Source organism: Cnephaeus nilssonii (genome assembly GCF_951640355.1).
Source record: "Cnephaeus nilssonii genome assembly, chromosome: 10".
Classification (NCBI taxonomy): domain Eukaryota; kingdom Metazoa; phylum Chordata; class Mammalia; order Chiroptera; family Vespertilionidae; genus Cnephaeus; species Cnephaeus nilssonii.
In genome coordinates, this window is record NC_137081.1 from 61,828,584 (window position 1) to 61,846,047 (window position 17,464).

Sequence of the window (17,464 nt, forward strand, 5' to 3'; positions counted from 1 at the left end):
TAACCACCTGTCACAAATTGACTTCCTAACCCCTCCAGCCTTCAGCGTTCCTTTCCTTTTAAGGTACCCTAGGAAACAGGTAACACTCTGAAATGGATGCCTTCTCTGGTTTTGATGTTTTTTGTTTTTCGTGTCTGGAGGACTTTGATTTCTGTATTTGCATATGGGTTTATACGGTAAAATCTTGACATAAACCTACAAAAAAAAAAAAAAAAAACCACCCCGATTACTTGTTTTGAAGGATAGTTCTTTCAAATGTCATTAGCACATTTAGCACCAAATACCACCCGACATGCTGGTGGCTACAGTTCCCAGCAAATTCAAGAGAACACTTCCTTCCTTTTCCCTTCAAAATTATACTGTGCCTCTTCTCCTTTGAAAACAAAAGTTACATTTTCAAAGTCAAAACTGATCCTCCTGGATGCGAGCCCTGCCCACCCGCCCTCATGCTAGCCTGCTCCATGTGACTGATGGGTCTTGCTGGGTCCTTCGGACTCAAAGCTTCCCTCCCCCAGCTCCTTCCACCCCCACCTGTTGGAGAGGGTTGGAGGCTTCAGAGTGAGGACAGTACCATGACCTGTGCTCATTCGTTTTTTCTCCTCCGCCAGGTTCTTTATTCCGATAGCTTCCGGAAACAAATACAAGGCAAGGCTGCCTATGTCTTGGACACCCCCGAGATGAGACGGGTGAGAGAGACCCAACGCCACATCTCAACCGTGAGTCAGGAACTCTCAGGATTGGTTGGCCAGCCTGTGGGCACACGGGGCAAAGGAAATGATCCACCATCATGTTTTCACAAAACAAATTCATGAACTTTCAGGTGAAATATCATGAAGACTTTGAGAAGCACAAGGGTTGCTTCACGCCGGTGGTGACTGACCCTATCACTGAACGAGTGAAGAAGAACACACAGGACTTCAGCGACATTAACTACAGAGGGATTCAGAGAAAAGTGGTGCAAATGGAACAAAAACGGAATGACCAGGATCAGGAGACTATTACAGGTGACTGAGCCATAGTGGGGAAATGGACTTGAAGGTAAGGGGGTAGAGGAACAGAAGTGAATTATCTACAGCGAGGCAAAGGATAAAGGACCTCAATTTGTGTTTCATTGGGTGTGAAAGAAAACCTCTATTATTTCATGACTTGCAAGCCTGACCTCTCTTATTTATGCTTTGATCTCCGAAGAGGAGGAGACACGACTAGAACCTAAGCTAAATCAATCCTCCTATGATTAAGTTCATATCTAGCTCTCCACGTCATTGAGAGTCCAAGAACATCTGCTCTGATCCTTCATCTCCCTTTCAGGTTTACGTGTCTGGCGTACTAATCCTGGCTCAGTTTTTGACTATGACCCAGCAGAAGACAACATTCAATCCCGAAGCTTACACATGATTAATGGTACGTTATGCCACAGAAGGATCACAACAAAAATGTCATCATTTAGTGGGCTAGTGTCAATGACTTTCTGAAGTTCCTTTCCTCGAGGGTTTTCAATTTCCTGAGTTGCCCATTCAGCATAAAAACACCTTGACTAGTGGGCCAAACTCATGTCTAGTCAAGTTTCACTGCCTCCGTGTAAGTCTCCCTCAGCGTAAGTCCTTCTATTAGAGAAATAATGGGGGGAAAAATACATAGGCAAAGGGAAGAATGGATTTGACCTTTAGCAACTTTCTGAACTGACTTATGTCAAAGATTAGTCATTCAATTAAAGAGGTCACATGCATGCCTTTATGCATTCTATTCATGTTAAGTCAAATAACATGTAGTGCCCGTCCTCAAAGGATTTATACTCTAGTTTACTGATGAAGAGAGACGAGTAAACCAGTGGTTACTCCTTGACAGTACAGTTTGAAAGGTCTGAACACAGAGAAACACAGAGAAAAGGCATCTAAACTGACTTGGAAGTTAGGGAGGACTTTCTGAAGGCTAAGTTGGAGTGTGAATGTGAATATGTGTTCATTTTGGTGAGGCAGGAAAATGGGCTGGATGGAGGGAAGGAGCAGTCTCAGGGACAGACTCTGGGCTTGCCAGCCTGGCTGTACCACTTCACTATCACCTGCCTTTTGGTAATTAAACTGTTACCTGGAAAATGAGGATGACACAATCTTTCATAAGTGCTCTGGGGGTTTCATCCACGGAAAGCTACTTAAGACCGTGCTTGGTAACAAACAAACAAAAACCAATGGAGATTCAAATACTGCTAGGGATTCCTGCCATCACGTTTCATCTCTGCTCCTTCTCTAAATCTCACCTCCCCAGCCCAAGCTCAGCGCCGGAGCCGGGAACAGTCGCGATCAGCCAGTGCTTTGAGCGTCAGTGGCGGCGAGGAGAAGTCTGAGCACTCAGAAGGTGCCGACCACCACCTGTCCACCTACAGCAACGGCGGCATCTTCTTCTCTGCAACCTCAACAGGTACAAGTGGGTGGTGCTGACTCTGACCGCATGGTCGGCCAGCTCACTGGCGGTTACTATAACAGAAGCTTTGAGTAATCTATACTTATAAAAGGGTAATATGCTAATTAGACTAGGAGACTTTCCAGGAAACCTTCCAGATGTTCTTCTGGACAAAACCATGGTTACGGGGCCGAGGTAGAGGTGTTTAGAGGCCAAGAGGGGAGGGCAGTTGTGGGTGATCAGGCCAGGATGGGACAGCAATTGTGGGTGATCAGGCCGGTGTGGGGGGCCGTTGGGGGTGATCAGCCCGGGGCGGGGGGGCGGGCAGTTGGGGCTGAGCACACCAGGGGGGAGGCCAGTTGGGGGCGAGCAGGCCGTCAGTGGGGTTCAGTTGGGGGTGATCAGAACAGTGGTGGGGGGGCAGTTTGGGGTGAGCAGGCCAGCAGAGGGGCAGTTGGGGGCGAGCAGGCCCATGGGGAGGGCAGGTCAGCAGGCAGAGTAGTTAGGGGCAATCAGGCAGGCAGGAAGGTGAGCGGTTAGGAGCCAGAAGTCCCGGATTGCGAGAGGGATGTCCGATTGCTGGTTTAGGCCCGATCCCTGTAAACTGGCAGTAGGACATCCTTTGAGGGGTCACAGATTGGAGAGGGTGCAGGCCGGGCTGAGGGACACCCCCCCCCCCGGCTCCTCCCACCCCATGCACGAATTTTGTGCACCGGGCCACTAGTAAATAAATAAATAAATAAATAAATAAATAAATAAATAAATCTGGATTCTTTCTTCTTCTTAAAAAATATTTTTATTGACATAGGAACAGAGAGGGAGACATAGAAACATCAATGGTGAGAATCATTGATTGGCTGCGAGCCTGCAATCCGAGCATGAGAGAGACCTTGATCAGAATCAAACCTGCGGCCCTTCAGTCTGCTGTCTGATGCTCTATCCACCGAGCCACACAGGCTAGGGCTGGATTCTTTCTTCTAATGAGAAAAGACTAGAATTGTGGAGGGGGCACATGAGTTAGATGTTTCATTTCTCCTTTCTTGGAATTTATTATTTTTAAATTATGGGGAAAGCCAGCACTGTTCAGCAGCTGAACATAGATTTAATGATGTCTGGCTATATTTTCTTCTTATAAACTATTTCTTCCTTCCTTTCAGCTTACAAACATGCAAGAACCACAGAGCTCCCACAACAACGATCATCTTCAGTTGCCACCCAACAGACAACGGTATCCTCTATCCCATCTCACCCATCTACTGCTGGAGTAAGTAAATAATAAAGAACTTACTCAAATCATTCTTACTTTTTTGATATGTACAAAAATAATGATAGGCATTCTGATTTTCTTGCACCACACTTTCTACTTTATATGATGCTGTGTGTGTTGTTGTTTTTACAACACATCTCAGGTTAATAGCAATATCAGAAAACCTTCATTACAAAACTAAAACTAATTATAAAGCATTATTCAATGATTTAAAACAAAACAACAACAAAGCAAATTAGTTTGGGCTCTTAGGTCCCACCCACTAACTTAAACTAAGACGTATGCTGCTTGGAATCATTCTTCAAGAATATACAGTATATCTGTATGCACACCACACACATGAACATGTCATATCTTAGACCTCTCCTGTTAATATATATATTGAAAAGTTGAGTTAAATCATGTTTACAATTCACCAGACTACTTCAAAACTCTCAATTTAAGAGAGATCTTATTCATAATAGCACAAACACATAATTATTTAGGATTGAAATGAATATTTGTATGAAGAAAACTATCTACTAAAAGATGTAAATGAAGATCTAAAAAATTAAAATTGAGAGCCATTATATTTCAGAAGGGAATCTTTTAAGGATGCCATATCTCCTAAAATAAATCCATAAATTCAAGGCAATCAAAATCCCAAAAGCATTTTTTAAATGTTGTATGTTAAGCCTAAAATTTATTTGAAAGAGTAAAGATGCAAGAATAACCAAGTAAATTTTGAAAATGACAATAGGAAAGGACTTAACCACGTTAAAGGAAAACATATGCAAAGCTATCATAATTAAATATGGATTTAGCATGGGGATAGATTTTTGAAAAATATAAAGTCCAGGGAGGGTGGAGGGTGGAAGCTGGAGGTGGAAGACTGTATAGGGGAAATAAATGGTGACGGGGGAGGGGAGGGGAATTAAAAGAAGATAAAGTCCAAAAATGGACCCTAAAATAATTATAAGTCAGCATACTACTGGTATGCTCCCAAATTCCCAAAGTGAGAGATACCTGCAATATTGTTATGGCTTTTCAAATTCTTCTACAAAACACAAGTTTGACCTCCAAAGGGAAAAAACAGTCCACATATAAGCAAGTCCACATATTTCACATGGACACATATCCATGTTGAATACATTAACGTACTAGGAAGTTCATTTGAAATGTACAATTCCATTGAATTTTAGTTCATTTGGAGTTGTTCAACATGACCATAATGCAATTTTAGAACATTTTCATCACCCAAAAAAATACCCCGTATCCATCAGCAGTCACTCCCTATCCTGGGTCTTTCCCGCCATTCTCTATCCAATGCTAGGCATCCACTAATGTACTTTCTGTCTGTATATATTTGCCTCTATGTACATATTGACATTTCATATAAATGAATCACACAAGAGATCTTTGTGACTGGCTTCTTTTACTTCATGTTTTGAAGTTCATCCATGTTGTATCAGGTATCAGTGCTTTATTCCTTTTTATTACCAAATAATATTCCATTGTATGGAAATACCACTTTTTAAAAAATTCAATTCATCTTGGTGGGCATGAGTTGTTTTCATTTCTTTGGCTGTTATAATGCTGTTGTGAATTAGTAAGTGTATACAAGTTATTGGATGGACATATGTTTTTATTCCTCTTGGGTCTACACCCTGGGAGAATTGCTGGGTTATATGGGAACTCTATGTTTAACATGGGAAGAACTCCCAAAACTGTTTTCCAAAATGGCTGCACATTTTACATTCCCATCAGCAATTTAGGAAGGTTCCAATTTCTCCACATCTTCCCCATCAACTGTTATTGTCTGTCTTTTTGCTCTTCACCATTTTTGTGTGTGAAAAGTGGTATTTCATTCTTTTTGATTTGCAATTCCCTTATGACTAGTGATGTTGTCCATCTTTTCATGTGCTTGTTGGTTCTTTGTATACTTTTTTAGAATTCAGATCCTTTGCCCCCACCTTTGTGTGTGTGGTATTGAATTGTAGTTCTTTAGATATTTTGAATAGTAATCCCTTATCAGATATATGATTTGCAAATATTTTGCTAGTCTTTTTACTTCCTTGTTGGTGGTTGTACATTCTCTTTTGGGCAATTTAAGTTTATGAAGTAAGTTATAAGAGACCTTAAAATTGAGAGTTTGGGTTAATTGTTGCAAATCTAACATATCTCCCCCCTTTTCTTTCCACTCTCACAAACAGAAAATCTTCCGCGCCATGTACGACTACATGGCTGCTGATGCTGATGAGGTGTCCTTCAAGGATGGAGATGCTATAGTGAATGTTCAAGCGATAGATGAAGGTTGGATGTATGGCACTGTGCAGAGGACCGGCAGGACCGGCATGCTCCCAGCCAACTATGTTGAAGCTATTTAGGCATCTCAAAGCACCATGCCTGCCTACAGGATCTACAACTCCTGCAGTCAGGATTGCAGTTTAGATTCTCCACTATTACCAAGTTCTCAAGCTGCCTAATGATTTTCTGTGTCCATATGATTTATTGTTGTACCATCTTTCAATTTGTTCATATATGAACCTAAACAATTCTCCAGTAGAAAAGTTAGCATGACTAATCTGTCCAATTATTAAACTGTTTTACTTTATTATCTTCTGGACTTGCACATAAGACAAAGGACAACATTAAATCCATATGTTCATTATTTTTTAAATTGCCACTATCAAACTTTCTTTTGGGTTTTAAAATCAAGTTTAATTTCAGAATAGACATTTTAAAAGTTTCTGTAATGTTATATTATTGCTGTATCAACCCATTTCTGCATTATGGAATGTTTAACATTATTTCTTTTCTAAAACAATGTGAACATGTATACGTTAAAGGGAAAATGGCAGAGATGTTCACCTTTTCCATGCTTACTGAATGCTGATGCTTTTATTTCTAATCCAGATCTGAAGTTATAAGCTGATAGTCAATATAAACTGGTATAAGCTAGTAACTAATAAAATATATAATTCTGCAATAAATGCCACTGATGGAATGAGATTTATTTATTTTTCAATCCTCACCCAAGGATTTTTTTCCATTGATTTTTATAGCGAGTGAAAGGGAGAGGGAGAAACGGAGAGAAACACTGATGTGAGAGACACATCAATTGGTTGCCTCCCACAAGTCCCCGACAAGGGCCGGGAGCCTGCAACTGAGGTATGTGCACTTGACTGGAATCGAACCCAGGGCCCTTCAGTCCACAGGCCAACGCTCTATTCACTGAGCAAAACCGACTAGAGCAGCATTATTTATCTTTAATAGTTTTATGATGATCTACAAATAAACATTTCAATAAAACATTTCACTAAAAATATGTACTGTTAAAAATGCACATAGATTTTATCAAAACTCTATCCATACTTGTGTTCCACAAGTTTCCTTTACGGCTCAGCTTATAAAGTTTTAGAAATAGTGTTGGATCCAATCCTAACCTCGGGGATCTTTCTCTTCTTGAGTCCAGTGGGCTGGCTTTAGGTGACAAAGGTATTAAGAGGGCAAAAGGTGGAGTGCCAGCCAATGATGGCTTGATACTCAAGTTAGCAGAGTATCCTTTCTAAAAAAAAAAAAAAAAAAAAAATCTGTCCATGTTACTTTAGAGCTGTAGTAATACTGCTGCCCCATGAGGCATAATACAGTAGGTCCTCAGGTTACATTGGAGAACGGTTCCTACGGCGCCACATAAGGCGATTTTCGCTGTTAAGTCAGAACCCACCTGCATAAGCACCTACGTCACTCACATGGAGCACATACACAACAGTAATGAAGTGAAACAGTAAAAAAAGTTTAAAAGAAAGATAACAATGCCTGACCTTTACCTGTGGTAAATAAAGAATGGGCAATGGACCTAAATAGAATCTTTTCGAAAGAAGACAGAAGGAAGGCCAAGAGGCATATGAAAACATGCTCAAAGTCACTAATTATCCGAGAAATGCAAATCAAAATGACAATGCGGTACCATCTCACACCTGTCAGAATGGTTATCATCAATAAATCAACAAACGACAAGTGCTGGCGAGGATGCGGAGAAAAAGGAACCCTCGTGCACTGCTGGTGGGAATGCAGACTGGTGCAGCCACTGTGGAAAACAGTATGGAGTTTCCTCAAAAAAACTAAAAATGGAACTCCCATTTGACCCAGTAATTCCACTTCTAGGAATACATCCCAAGAAACTAGAAACACCAATCAGAAAGGATATAAGCACCCTATGTTCATAGCAGCACTATTTACAATAGCTAAGATTTGGAAACAGCCTAAGTGCCCATCAGCAGATGAGTGAATTAGAAAACTATGGTACATCTACACAATGGAATACTAGGCTGCTGTAAAAAAGAAGGAATGCTTACCATTTGCAGCAGCATGGATGGACCTGGAGAGCACTATGTTAAGTGAAATAAACCAGGCAATGAAAGAAAAATACCTCATGATCTCACTCATTTATGGAAAATAAAGAACATTATAACCTGATGAACAAAAAGATAGACACAGAGGCAGTAAAGCACCGAACAGACTGTCAAATTACAGTGGGAAGGCTGGGGAGTGTTGGTGAGGCGGGGAAGGAGATCAACCTAAGGACTTGTATGCATGCATATAAGCACAACCAATGGACACAAGACACTGGGGGGTGGGGTGGGTGGGATGAGGACATGTGACAGGGGTTAGGGGAGGCTGGGGGAAGGTCTATGGGAGGGGGGAAAGGAGCAATATGTACTACTATATGTAATACTTTAAACAATAAAATAAAATTTAAAAAATAAACATAAAGCACATGTCATACGTCAAAATGATGGAACTTTTTTTTTTTTTTAATAAATGGCAGATGGCAACGTAACCACGAAACGACGTACGTCGAGTCTGACATAACCCGAGAACTGCCTGTAGTAAGAAGCCAGGAAAATTCCTTGGCAAATGGGACACTGAGACAGCTGATTCAAATTGGCCTCACCAGTACTCTGACTCACCTGCTTCCTTCTCCCTTGCATGACCCCTCTCTTAAGCATTAAGCCCTCAGGCACATGAGGTTCTGATCAGCATCCAATAATCTTAGGAACAAAGCCTCAGGTCTGTTGATCACAGAGACAGAGTTTTGGTCAAATTAGGGGTACCATCTAGGTGTCAGCTGTGTTTCAGTTCCAGGCCCAGAAAAGCAGCAAAACCAGATGAAGCAACATCATGACTGACAGCAGGACCAGATGCAATGACCAATGACCCCCTACCTTAGCAATGACCAATCAGTAGAGACCATGATCCTAACCATGTTTCTCCCCCTCTTTTTAATAGAGGGGGAGAAACATTGATGTCAGAGAGACACATCAATTGGTTGCCTTCCCTTACGTGCCCAACTAGGGATTGAACCTACAATCTATCAGGCGTCCTCAAACTACGGCCCGAAGGCCACATGCGGGTGTTTTTGCCGTTTTGTTTTTTTACTTCAAAATAAGATATGTGCAGTGTGCATAGGAATTTGTTCATAGTTTTTTTTAACTATAGTCCAGCCCTCCAACGGTCTGAGGGACAGTGAACTGGCCCCCCATTTAAAAAGTTTGAGGACCCCTAACTAGGTAATGTGTCCTGACTGGGAATCAAACCCCAACCTTTCTATAAAAGGGACGATACTCAAATCGAGCCTCTCTGGCCAGGGCTACACTCTCATTTTGATGAATTGGTATATTGAAGGACACCCCTGGAAAGCTGATGAATATTCTGTTGAGATCCTTCCCTGAGACCTCCTAAAATTCCTCCTTTAGTAAACAGATAAAAACCTTTAAGACAAAGGACCCAAGGTGAACTCTCTCTCTAGAACACGCCTGTGCCTTCTTCAGGCATGTATCTTTGCTTTCTTTTTCCTAAGCTCTAAGGGACACACAAGACTTGCAACCAGGGGAGTAGTGGGCAGCAGCAGGTCATCCCAGGCTAATCCTCTGAACCTGTTTCCAAGAACCCTTCTTTTGCTGTTGTAACTTACTTCCTGAGTCTACACAGTCCAGCGGGCTCACTACTTCTGCCTCTGACTTTCTAAAAGGCCAAGGCAGTTCTCTGAGCGGCCTGCTCAAATCTCCTCTTAGAGTGCACTCTCCCTTTGCATGCTAAATCAACTTCTTCTAGCACTAGAGTTCGTGGCTCTGAATTCTTTTTTTAGAACTCAAGAACCAAGAACCGACATTGCTGGGAGGTGCGCAGACTCTGCTAGGACTCTGGGCAGTCCACTGTGACTGTCGCATAGGCCTCCGCTGTCCCCAGCCTCCTGCGGCATCTGGGATTCGTCCAGGGCCACGGCTCAGCATGCAGAGCCTGCACCCGCTAGATTTAGATGGTGGGCCAGCCTATGGGCATCAGAGTAGTGTAGTGTCCACAGACTTCTTAATGTGTCTGAGACTCAGGGAGTACACTAGCGAAGAGTGCCCAGTTGCGAATGATCTGCGACTACACCTGTTTGGTAGACACTGTGCGAGATGCTGGGGTTTGAGTGATGAACAAGAGACAGTTGGTGTCCTGATTAAACTTATAGGCCCTAGAAAAAGGCAGACCATTCCTAAGCAGCCAAGTGGTGGAGAGAGCCACTCTCCCCATGCCAAGTCTTCAATCTTCACTTAAACTGGGTTAAAAATCCAGGTTAAGCTGGGCAACAATCCCATTGTACACTAGTTTTCCCCTAAATTTGGGGAACATCCAATATGCTCAGTTACAATACATGTTTTAGTTTTCAAATTTCCCATTCACTTCGAAAAGCTGCCCAAGCACTTTATAGTTGCTATACAAAGAAAAAACAGACATAACATTTATCTAATTTGTTTTTTAAAAGCTTCAATTAAAAAATTTCAACATATACAAAGGTTGAGAATTCTACTCTACCCATCTCCTAGCCTCGTTATCAACTCAGGGTTAATCTTGTTCTCTTTCCCCACCAATGCTTTCCTCCCACTACCTTGTGGGATTCCTAATAATCACATTTTCTAAAAATTAAACCGCAATTGACACACCTTAAAGCACTATCTAATGTTCAACATTCCTCTTCATTCCACTTTGTAGCCATCTGTTAGGGGCCCCATTTTTGTCAGTGCATTGACACTGGAGAAGTCCTTTGTGTGACTAGAAATTCATGTCATATTCAAAAGGTTATAATGGAGATAATGTCTATAGATTACACTCAAGCCAGAACTCAACTCAGCTTTCTCAATGACCTGTGTTCCCCGGTACTACTCAATGCCACTCTCCTGTGAAATGTTATGGGTTTTTGCCATCCCCTCCTTGCCCTCCCCGCCTCCCCCAACCTCAGAATATGACCTTGTCAATAGGGTAATTGCAGATTAGTTAGGATGAGATCCTAAGGGTAGGCCCTGATTCAATGGAACTGGTGCCTTTCTAAGGGGAAATTTGGACAAGTAGACAAACACATAGGGAGAACATCATGTGGAGATGAGAGCAGAGCTTGGGGGCGATACTTCTATATGCCAGGAGAGCCAAGAAGTGCCAACAAACCACCAGAAGCTAGGACACAGAGGCATGGAAGTTTCCACACAGCCTTAAAGGACACTTTATCTCAGAGTCTAGAACTAAGACAGCAAATTTGCTGTTTAAGCCACTGTCTGTGGTTGTTATAGCAACCATAATAAACTAATGTTATCCTTCAACATCACCAAGTCCATTTCTTTTTTAAAAAAATTTAAAAATATAGATTAAAAAGTGTGTGGAACTCATAAAACAGAAAACCTATAGTTAAAAACAGGCCATAAAAGGAGGCAAAAATGAATGATTCATTTGTAGAGGAATACAATGTTTACTTTAAGTTGGTATTTGGATTATGCTGTTCTTCAATTCAGGTCTCATTAAAATAATAAATAAAAACCCAAAACCAAACAAACAAGTACCATTATGGTTTAGTTTTCATACTTTTATTTCAGATTAAAGTGCATTTCTTTAAAATGTTTCAATGTCCAGTTTCAATTGGCAAGTGATAACAACTCAGTAGGTCATGAAAATTTTTACTGTGAATCATAAGGTTTTTTTCCCTCCCTCAATCCAGTCTTGAACCTGAAAATATACTATTAGTATAGGTCCAGCTGTGGCAAACATTGTATAAAGCATTACACAGATAAAACTGACTACACCCTTATTTCCGATCTACTAATGCAGTTAACTGAGGAATGAACAGGTACTTCTATGAGGATTCAACTTAAGTCATTTAACTTACCAAATATAAATACTTTCTGAATGCAAAACTAAGCTCTCTTAGAAAGTTTATCAAGTCATCAGAACAAAAATATTACAGGGCTAATAAATGTCTGATTTGACTTCTCTTGTCTTTCTCTAAGTGCGTATTAGTCAAGTCTATCCACAGGAGGTAGTTTGAAAGCAATGCAATTACTCAGAAAGCAAACTGTGACTTAACCAATTAGTGCCAGATGCCTTCCTCTGACGCTTCATGGTTCCTTAATATCCATGGCAAACATATTAACTATATTTTAAGATTAAAGAAAGAAAAAAATGTTCCTTAAAAGTACTAGTATCTTCTAGAATATGTGTACTTGCACAATAGTAAGAAAACATAAATGGAATAGGGGAACCCATTTTATAAAGTAAAACCTAAATAACAGCAACAGGATTAAGAAATTAAGGAAGCTAGATCCTCTTCCCACCAGCTAGAAGCAAATAACCAAACTGACTACATGCCATGTGTGAACAAAAACAAAACTATCCTTTGTAACAGCAATCTGTAAAATCTACATCAAGGCCAGGCAGTTAAAGCTAGGTAATACAGGTCAGTCTGTCAGACCACTCAACTCTGCTGCTGTAGCCGGAAGCCCACCAAAGATAATATGTAAAAACATAGCTGTATCCCAATAAAATCTGTATTACTGTCATGTCTTATAGACACTGAATATTAACTTCATATATTTTCAAATGTCAAAATATTCTTTTTTTCAACCATTTAGAAAATGTAAAAACCATTCTTCGCTCATAGGATTTATACAAAAACAGGTGTCCAGCTGTAGTTTATCATCCCCTAATCTATAAAAACATACTAGTTAAGACTGCCATCTTTGTTCTTATATTCAAAACTGATTCTGTGTTCTTAATTCCATTTTTCTATTACAAAGTTCCCATTCTATAAAAATAAAAATTCTTATAAGTATTGTTATTCAATTAACTATGAAAATAACTGCTACACTATATTCATTTTCAGTTCCATGACACTATTTTGAAGGTCAGCTTTCTAGTTACATGCATTTTATCTATTTAAGAAATAATGCTGCCTCTTGTTGGAAATTTTATCAGTTATCAGTGCATCAATCTCTACCAACATATAAACCTGCTGTCTAATAACACAGTTTTACCCACAATTACAAATCAGTACACTGTGGCCTAAAGATAATGCTTCCTCTGCTATGAAGACAAAAGTTAGGTTGTTTATTTTTCTTCTCTGTGACCTTCATTTAAAATACTGCCTTCAAACTTATACTCAGGTAAAAGAAGAAAAAAGATTATCTTCCATCCTAATAGTATATTTCAGGGGAGTAAGCATTTATACAGCTTAACAATTCATGTTCGGTTTTAATTGTTCTTTGGTGAAGAGTTTTTCATGTCAAGAAAAAATGATACACTGTAAAATTTAGCATTATATTCCACAGAACTGCATAAATACTCAATTCTGTTAAGACTACTGTTCCATTAAATATCTATACATCTTCAAATCCAAATGACTCAGATTTTAATGTATACTTTCAAAAGCAATATACAAAGCCTGGCATATAATAGATATATTAGTTGGGCCATTACAAGCCACAAAGCCCAGATTTGTTTCATAGATCAAGAGGTCAATAAATTTTGATAAAACAATTTAGTAAGTACATCACTTAACTTCTAGCTACCTTTTCTTAAATGCTTTGGATGAGGGTAGCTCTTACCAAAAAGGAGTACTTAAATATGTGAGAGAAATACAGTGTCTTAACAGAATGCCAAGAAACACTCATGTTTAGAGAATACAATTATTCAACTCTGTCTTTCAAACTCTATTTTGCAATTTTCAACCGTGTACCTTAACGAAGACACCGGACGTCTTCAGTACAATATCAAGACAGAGCTGTCACAGTGCTAACTTCACTGCCATTTAACCTTTGGGAAGGCAAGATTCATTTAGAAACTAAATGCCATCTCTAATATTTTAAAATTTACTTTAATATTTTTTAAAAATCAGAACATAATCCAAGACTCATTGTCCAAACTGCTTAATAAGATTTTTTATCTGCCTATTTAAAAACATAAATCTTCCACATTAACAAGGCTCCAAATGTGGCAAAATTCTACCTTAAACTTTCTTTGCCATTTGAACTTTAATTTGAAGTGTTCTATCTCCAATTCATAAATTTGAAAGTTACTTTAAAAAAAAGACTAGGTTTTATTTTTTGTTACAATAACTGTAAAGACTTAAATCAGTTTGGGCTATCCAAAACTCACAGCTTGAAGCTTCTTCAGCCTCACTAGGACAAGTGCAGTCCACAGACATCACTATTTAGTATGTCATGTGGAAGTTTTTGAGAAATCAAGGATTGTGCCCCACCACAGACGTACTGACAGAATCTGCATTTTTACACATACATGCAAATTTGAGAAACACTGCTAAAAGTCAAAACTTCCACTGTTTGTATACAAAGTACAAGACCTTTCTAAAGACTTGAGAATAAATTGGACATGGGTTGTACTAATGATGAGTTAACAGTTTTTTCCCTACTCACTCAAGTCTTCATCTAATAATGTTAACAACTGACCTCCCTATAAATTGATAAGAATAATTCTTACTGAATTATCAAGCCAAAGTTGGAAGACACGGCATTAAGGGGAAACATAACCCGGCCCTCTCTTAACTCCTGTTCAAGTTCAACTAAGCCAGTGTTTTAAACAGTTATTTAAATTTTTTCATTCCTTGTTACCCTTTTTAAAAAATTCTACTTGTATACTTTACACACACATCCCATTTGCCCCTAACAATTTTGTTTCTGGCCCTGCCACTTTTATTTTAGGCAATATATAACCTCACTTGCTTTGCAGTCATATGATTCTTACACATAAAAAGAACTACCATGCTCTTATTGTTCAGATTTAAGTCTTATTTTTTTACATTATCAAACAGCATCATCACTAAACTTGACTCAGCCTTTACTATACAGAATTAAAGCAAAAGCCGTACACCATTCAACAATGGCTTCCAAACTTGTTCAAACAGCAGAGCACCTTTAATGGGCTCACTCAAATATTGAAAATTGAAATCCACTATGAAATCCATTTTGGAACTTAAAAAATCTTACTATGCTTCTGAATGCACCTGGGTCCTTTTAGTAAATGCAAAATAAATTACATTTGAGTATTACTGTCATGTTTTATTAACCATTAGAAAATATTTTAAAAAGCTGAGTTAACTTTAATAATGAAGCCACACAATGGAGTTAATTAAGGAACATTAATGCATTTTTCTACTCGGGAAAATTTGCAGAAAATTTTAAGGCAAGAATATTGTAAGTATGGTTCCTCAGAGATAAACTTGTAACTATATCAACAATGATGACTTAGCAAATTAATCTTTGCCCTCAAATATTTTAAAACATATCCTTGTTAAATCACAAATGTTATAAATTAATACCTATGCTAGTATCAAATTCAGTGACTTAAGTGAATGGTAATCATTTTGGTCCCATTTTCTGCTATACTGTTCACTTTCCCAAGAATTTCATTCCACCATCAAGTTTTTAGTTCACACAAACATTAAAATATGTAGTCAGGAAATGAGGTAATTTTGACTCATTTGAAACACACATACACAACTGTTCACTAAAAAGTATATGCCTCTTTACTGTCAAATAATATTTGGGAAATGATAGACAATATAAAAATATTCTTATATTTCATGTTATTTCTTCAAGCTACAATCCTCAATTCAATGCCCCCAGAATTTCTTTTAAAACCATCCTTGGTATAAAAATTTCAAACTTAGACCCCAAAATATTTGTAATGACCATGGATTTACAATTACAAAAGACACTAGTTTTTTTTTGTGGCTGACTGGTGGCCCCCTTCTGAATATAGAAGCGAATTAGAGACAAACATTAAATTTCCAACAATTTGAAGAATGTGTGCCTTTTCAAGTAGGGGTTAGTTCTGAATAAAGCGGGAAACTGAGATCGCTCACTCATTCTATTCAGAGAACAAATGAGATATTCTCATTACGAAAAAAAAAAAAAAAACAACAAATAGGGAAGTCAGGCACTAATATTAGTCAATAAAATTCACAAATGTTTTAACTATATACACCCTATTTTTTGAAAAGTAGGCAAAACACACATATTTCAAAAAAATAGTTTAAAATTTCTTCCAAGTTTGCTTTAGGTGCAGGTGAAAAGAGCAGATAAACTAAATTTCTTCTAGTCCAAGTTGTAATGAAAACACTCTAACTCTATTAAAAAGAAATATAATGAGGCATGCTTTCTAGTGGCTGATACCCTCTTCCAAAAGACAAAAAAAAGTATAGATATGAATAGTAAAACTGTCATGTAACACTTTCTCATTTCTATTAATTTTACTCACTTTGGTTACTTAAGAAAATAAACTTATGTTTTAACTGAGACTATTTACTAAGTACAAAACTATTTGCTGTTTCATTTGTAAATACAGAATCCTACAAACATCTGCAGCAAGTCCACAAAGCACTTCTATTGTCCATACTGATATCTCAGTATTTAATATATACAAAATATTTTCTATTACACAAAAATATTCACAAGAGCTTCAGAAAAACACGCAATTAACGAAAGCTGAAATTTATAAATTAAAAACATTGTAATCTATACATAATGTACAAGTAATCGTGCATTTTAAAATGAATACTATATCCCCAAAAAGTAAATATTCACAGGCAAATGTTGTTGTACAAATATTTGCTAATGCAAATAAATGAATGGTGTGCATTTTAGTAAAGTCTGCTTTAATACTTTAACCCAAAACCTGAAATTTTTGGTTTTTCTTAAAAGTTGTCCATAGTTAAAATCAGTGAAAAACATTCTAATTCTTTTACATCGCACATATAGTATATTTTACCAAGACCAAATTTCTTAAACCTTAGGCACAACAAATATAAATTTTTAAAAAAATCAAGTATAAACACCTTTTATCAGTTCAGCAAAAAATCCAAATAAGAAATTTCAATTTTACTTCAAATAAGGTATTTTTCATAAAATGTTTAATCAGAATATACATGAGTTTAAGTGAAATAAATGTCTGCTTGTTTCTAGTTTTTGCTTTCACATTTCAGTAAATTTAAAATTTTTGGAAAATTATGCATAGCAGCCAATAAAATACGTAATATCAAAAAAATCATCTTACATAATGAATTTACAAAATTGAACTTACATAAGTCATTGCCCTTCAGGTTCTGAAATGTTACCAATTTTGAAAACATTCAGTCTGAAATTGTGCCATATTTCAGAACTTATTTTATGAAATAAACTCAGTGAAAATTTTAAAAATTTCAACTTTGTCTTAAAATACTAAACGGAATTATCATGAGCTGGTGACCTCCAACGTGACTGCAGATTTTTTATTATAGAGTTTGCCATGCTACCAAGTTTCTCGTGCATTTCAAATAGTTGGCTTCCTGAATAATTATGGAGATCCTCTGAATCCAGCTGAAGAGCAAGTGCACTGACCTGTGCCACAAGATTTTTAGATAATGGAGTTTCTAAAGCAACAGGATCAACTAAATCTAAAAAAAGAGGAAAAAAGAACAATTAGATGTATTGCAGGTAAAACGTAAGTTATATA

The 17,464-nt window shown here is 38.1% G+C and overlaps 2 protein-coding genes across 3 annotated transcripts in view; one reads left to right on the top strand and one right to left on the bottom strand.

Annotated features, from left to right (window-relative positions):
• NEB (nebulin) overlaps window positions 1-6,437 on the top strand; it is a gene marked incomplete at its 5' end in the record, with an annotated part of 191,460 nt that extends 185,023 nt beyond the window's left edge. Inside the window, 6 exons of the mRNA XM_079783149.1 lie at window positions 609-716; window positions 821-1,004; window positions 1,309-1,401; window positions 2,263-2,415; window positions 3,555-3,661; window positions 5,857-6,437. Of these exons, the coding sequence (XP_079639275.1) occupies window positions 609-716; window positions 821-1,004; window positions 1,309-1,401; window positions 2,263-2,415; window positions 3,555-3,661; window positions 5,857-6,030 (819 nt within the window). The 3' untranslated portion in view covers window positions 6,031-6,437. The remainder of the gene's footprint in view (window positions 1-608; window positions 717-820; window positions 1,005-1,308; window positions 1,402-2,262; window positions 2,416-3,554; window positions 3,662-5,856) is intronic.
• A 5,100-nt stretch (window positions 6,438-11,537) lies between these two features.
• The window catches only part of RIF1 (replication timing regulatory factor 1), a 64,669-nt gene continuing 58,742 nt past the window's right edge, over window positions 11,538-17,464 (bottom strand). For both annotated transcript variants that reach the window (XM_079782223.1, XM_079782222.1), the window contains one exon: window positions 11,538-17,405. In XM_079782223.1, the coding sequence (XP_079638349.1) occupies window positions 17,191-17,405 (215 nt within the window). In that variant the 3' untranslated portion in view covers window positions 11,538-17,190. The remainder of the gene's footprint in view (window positions 17,406-17,464) is intronic.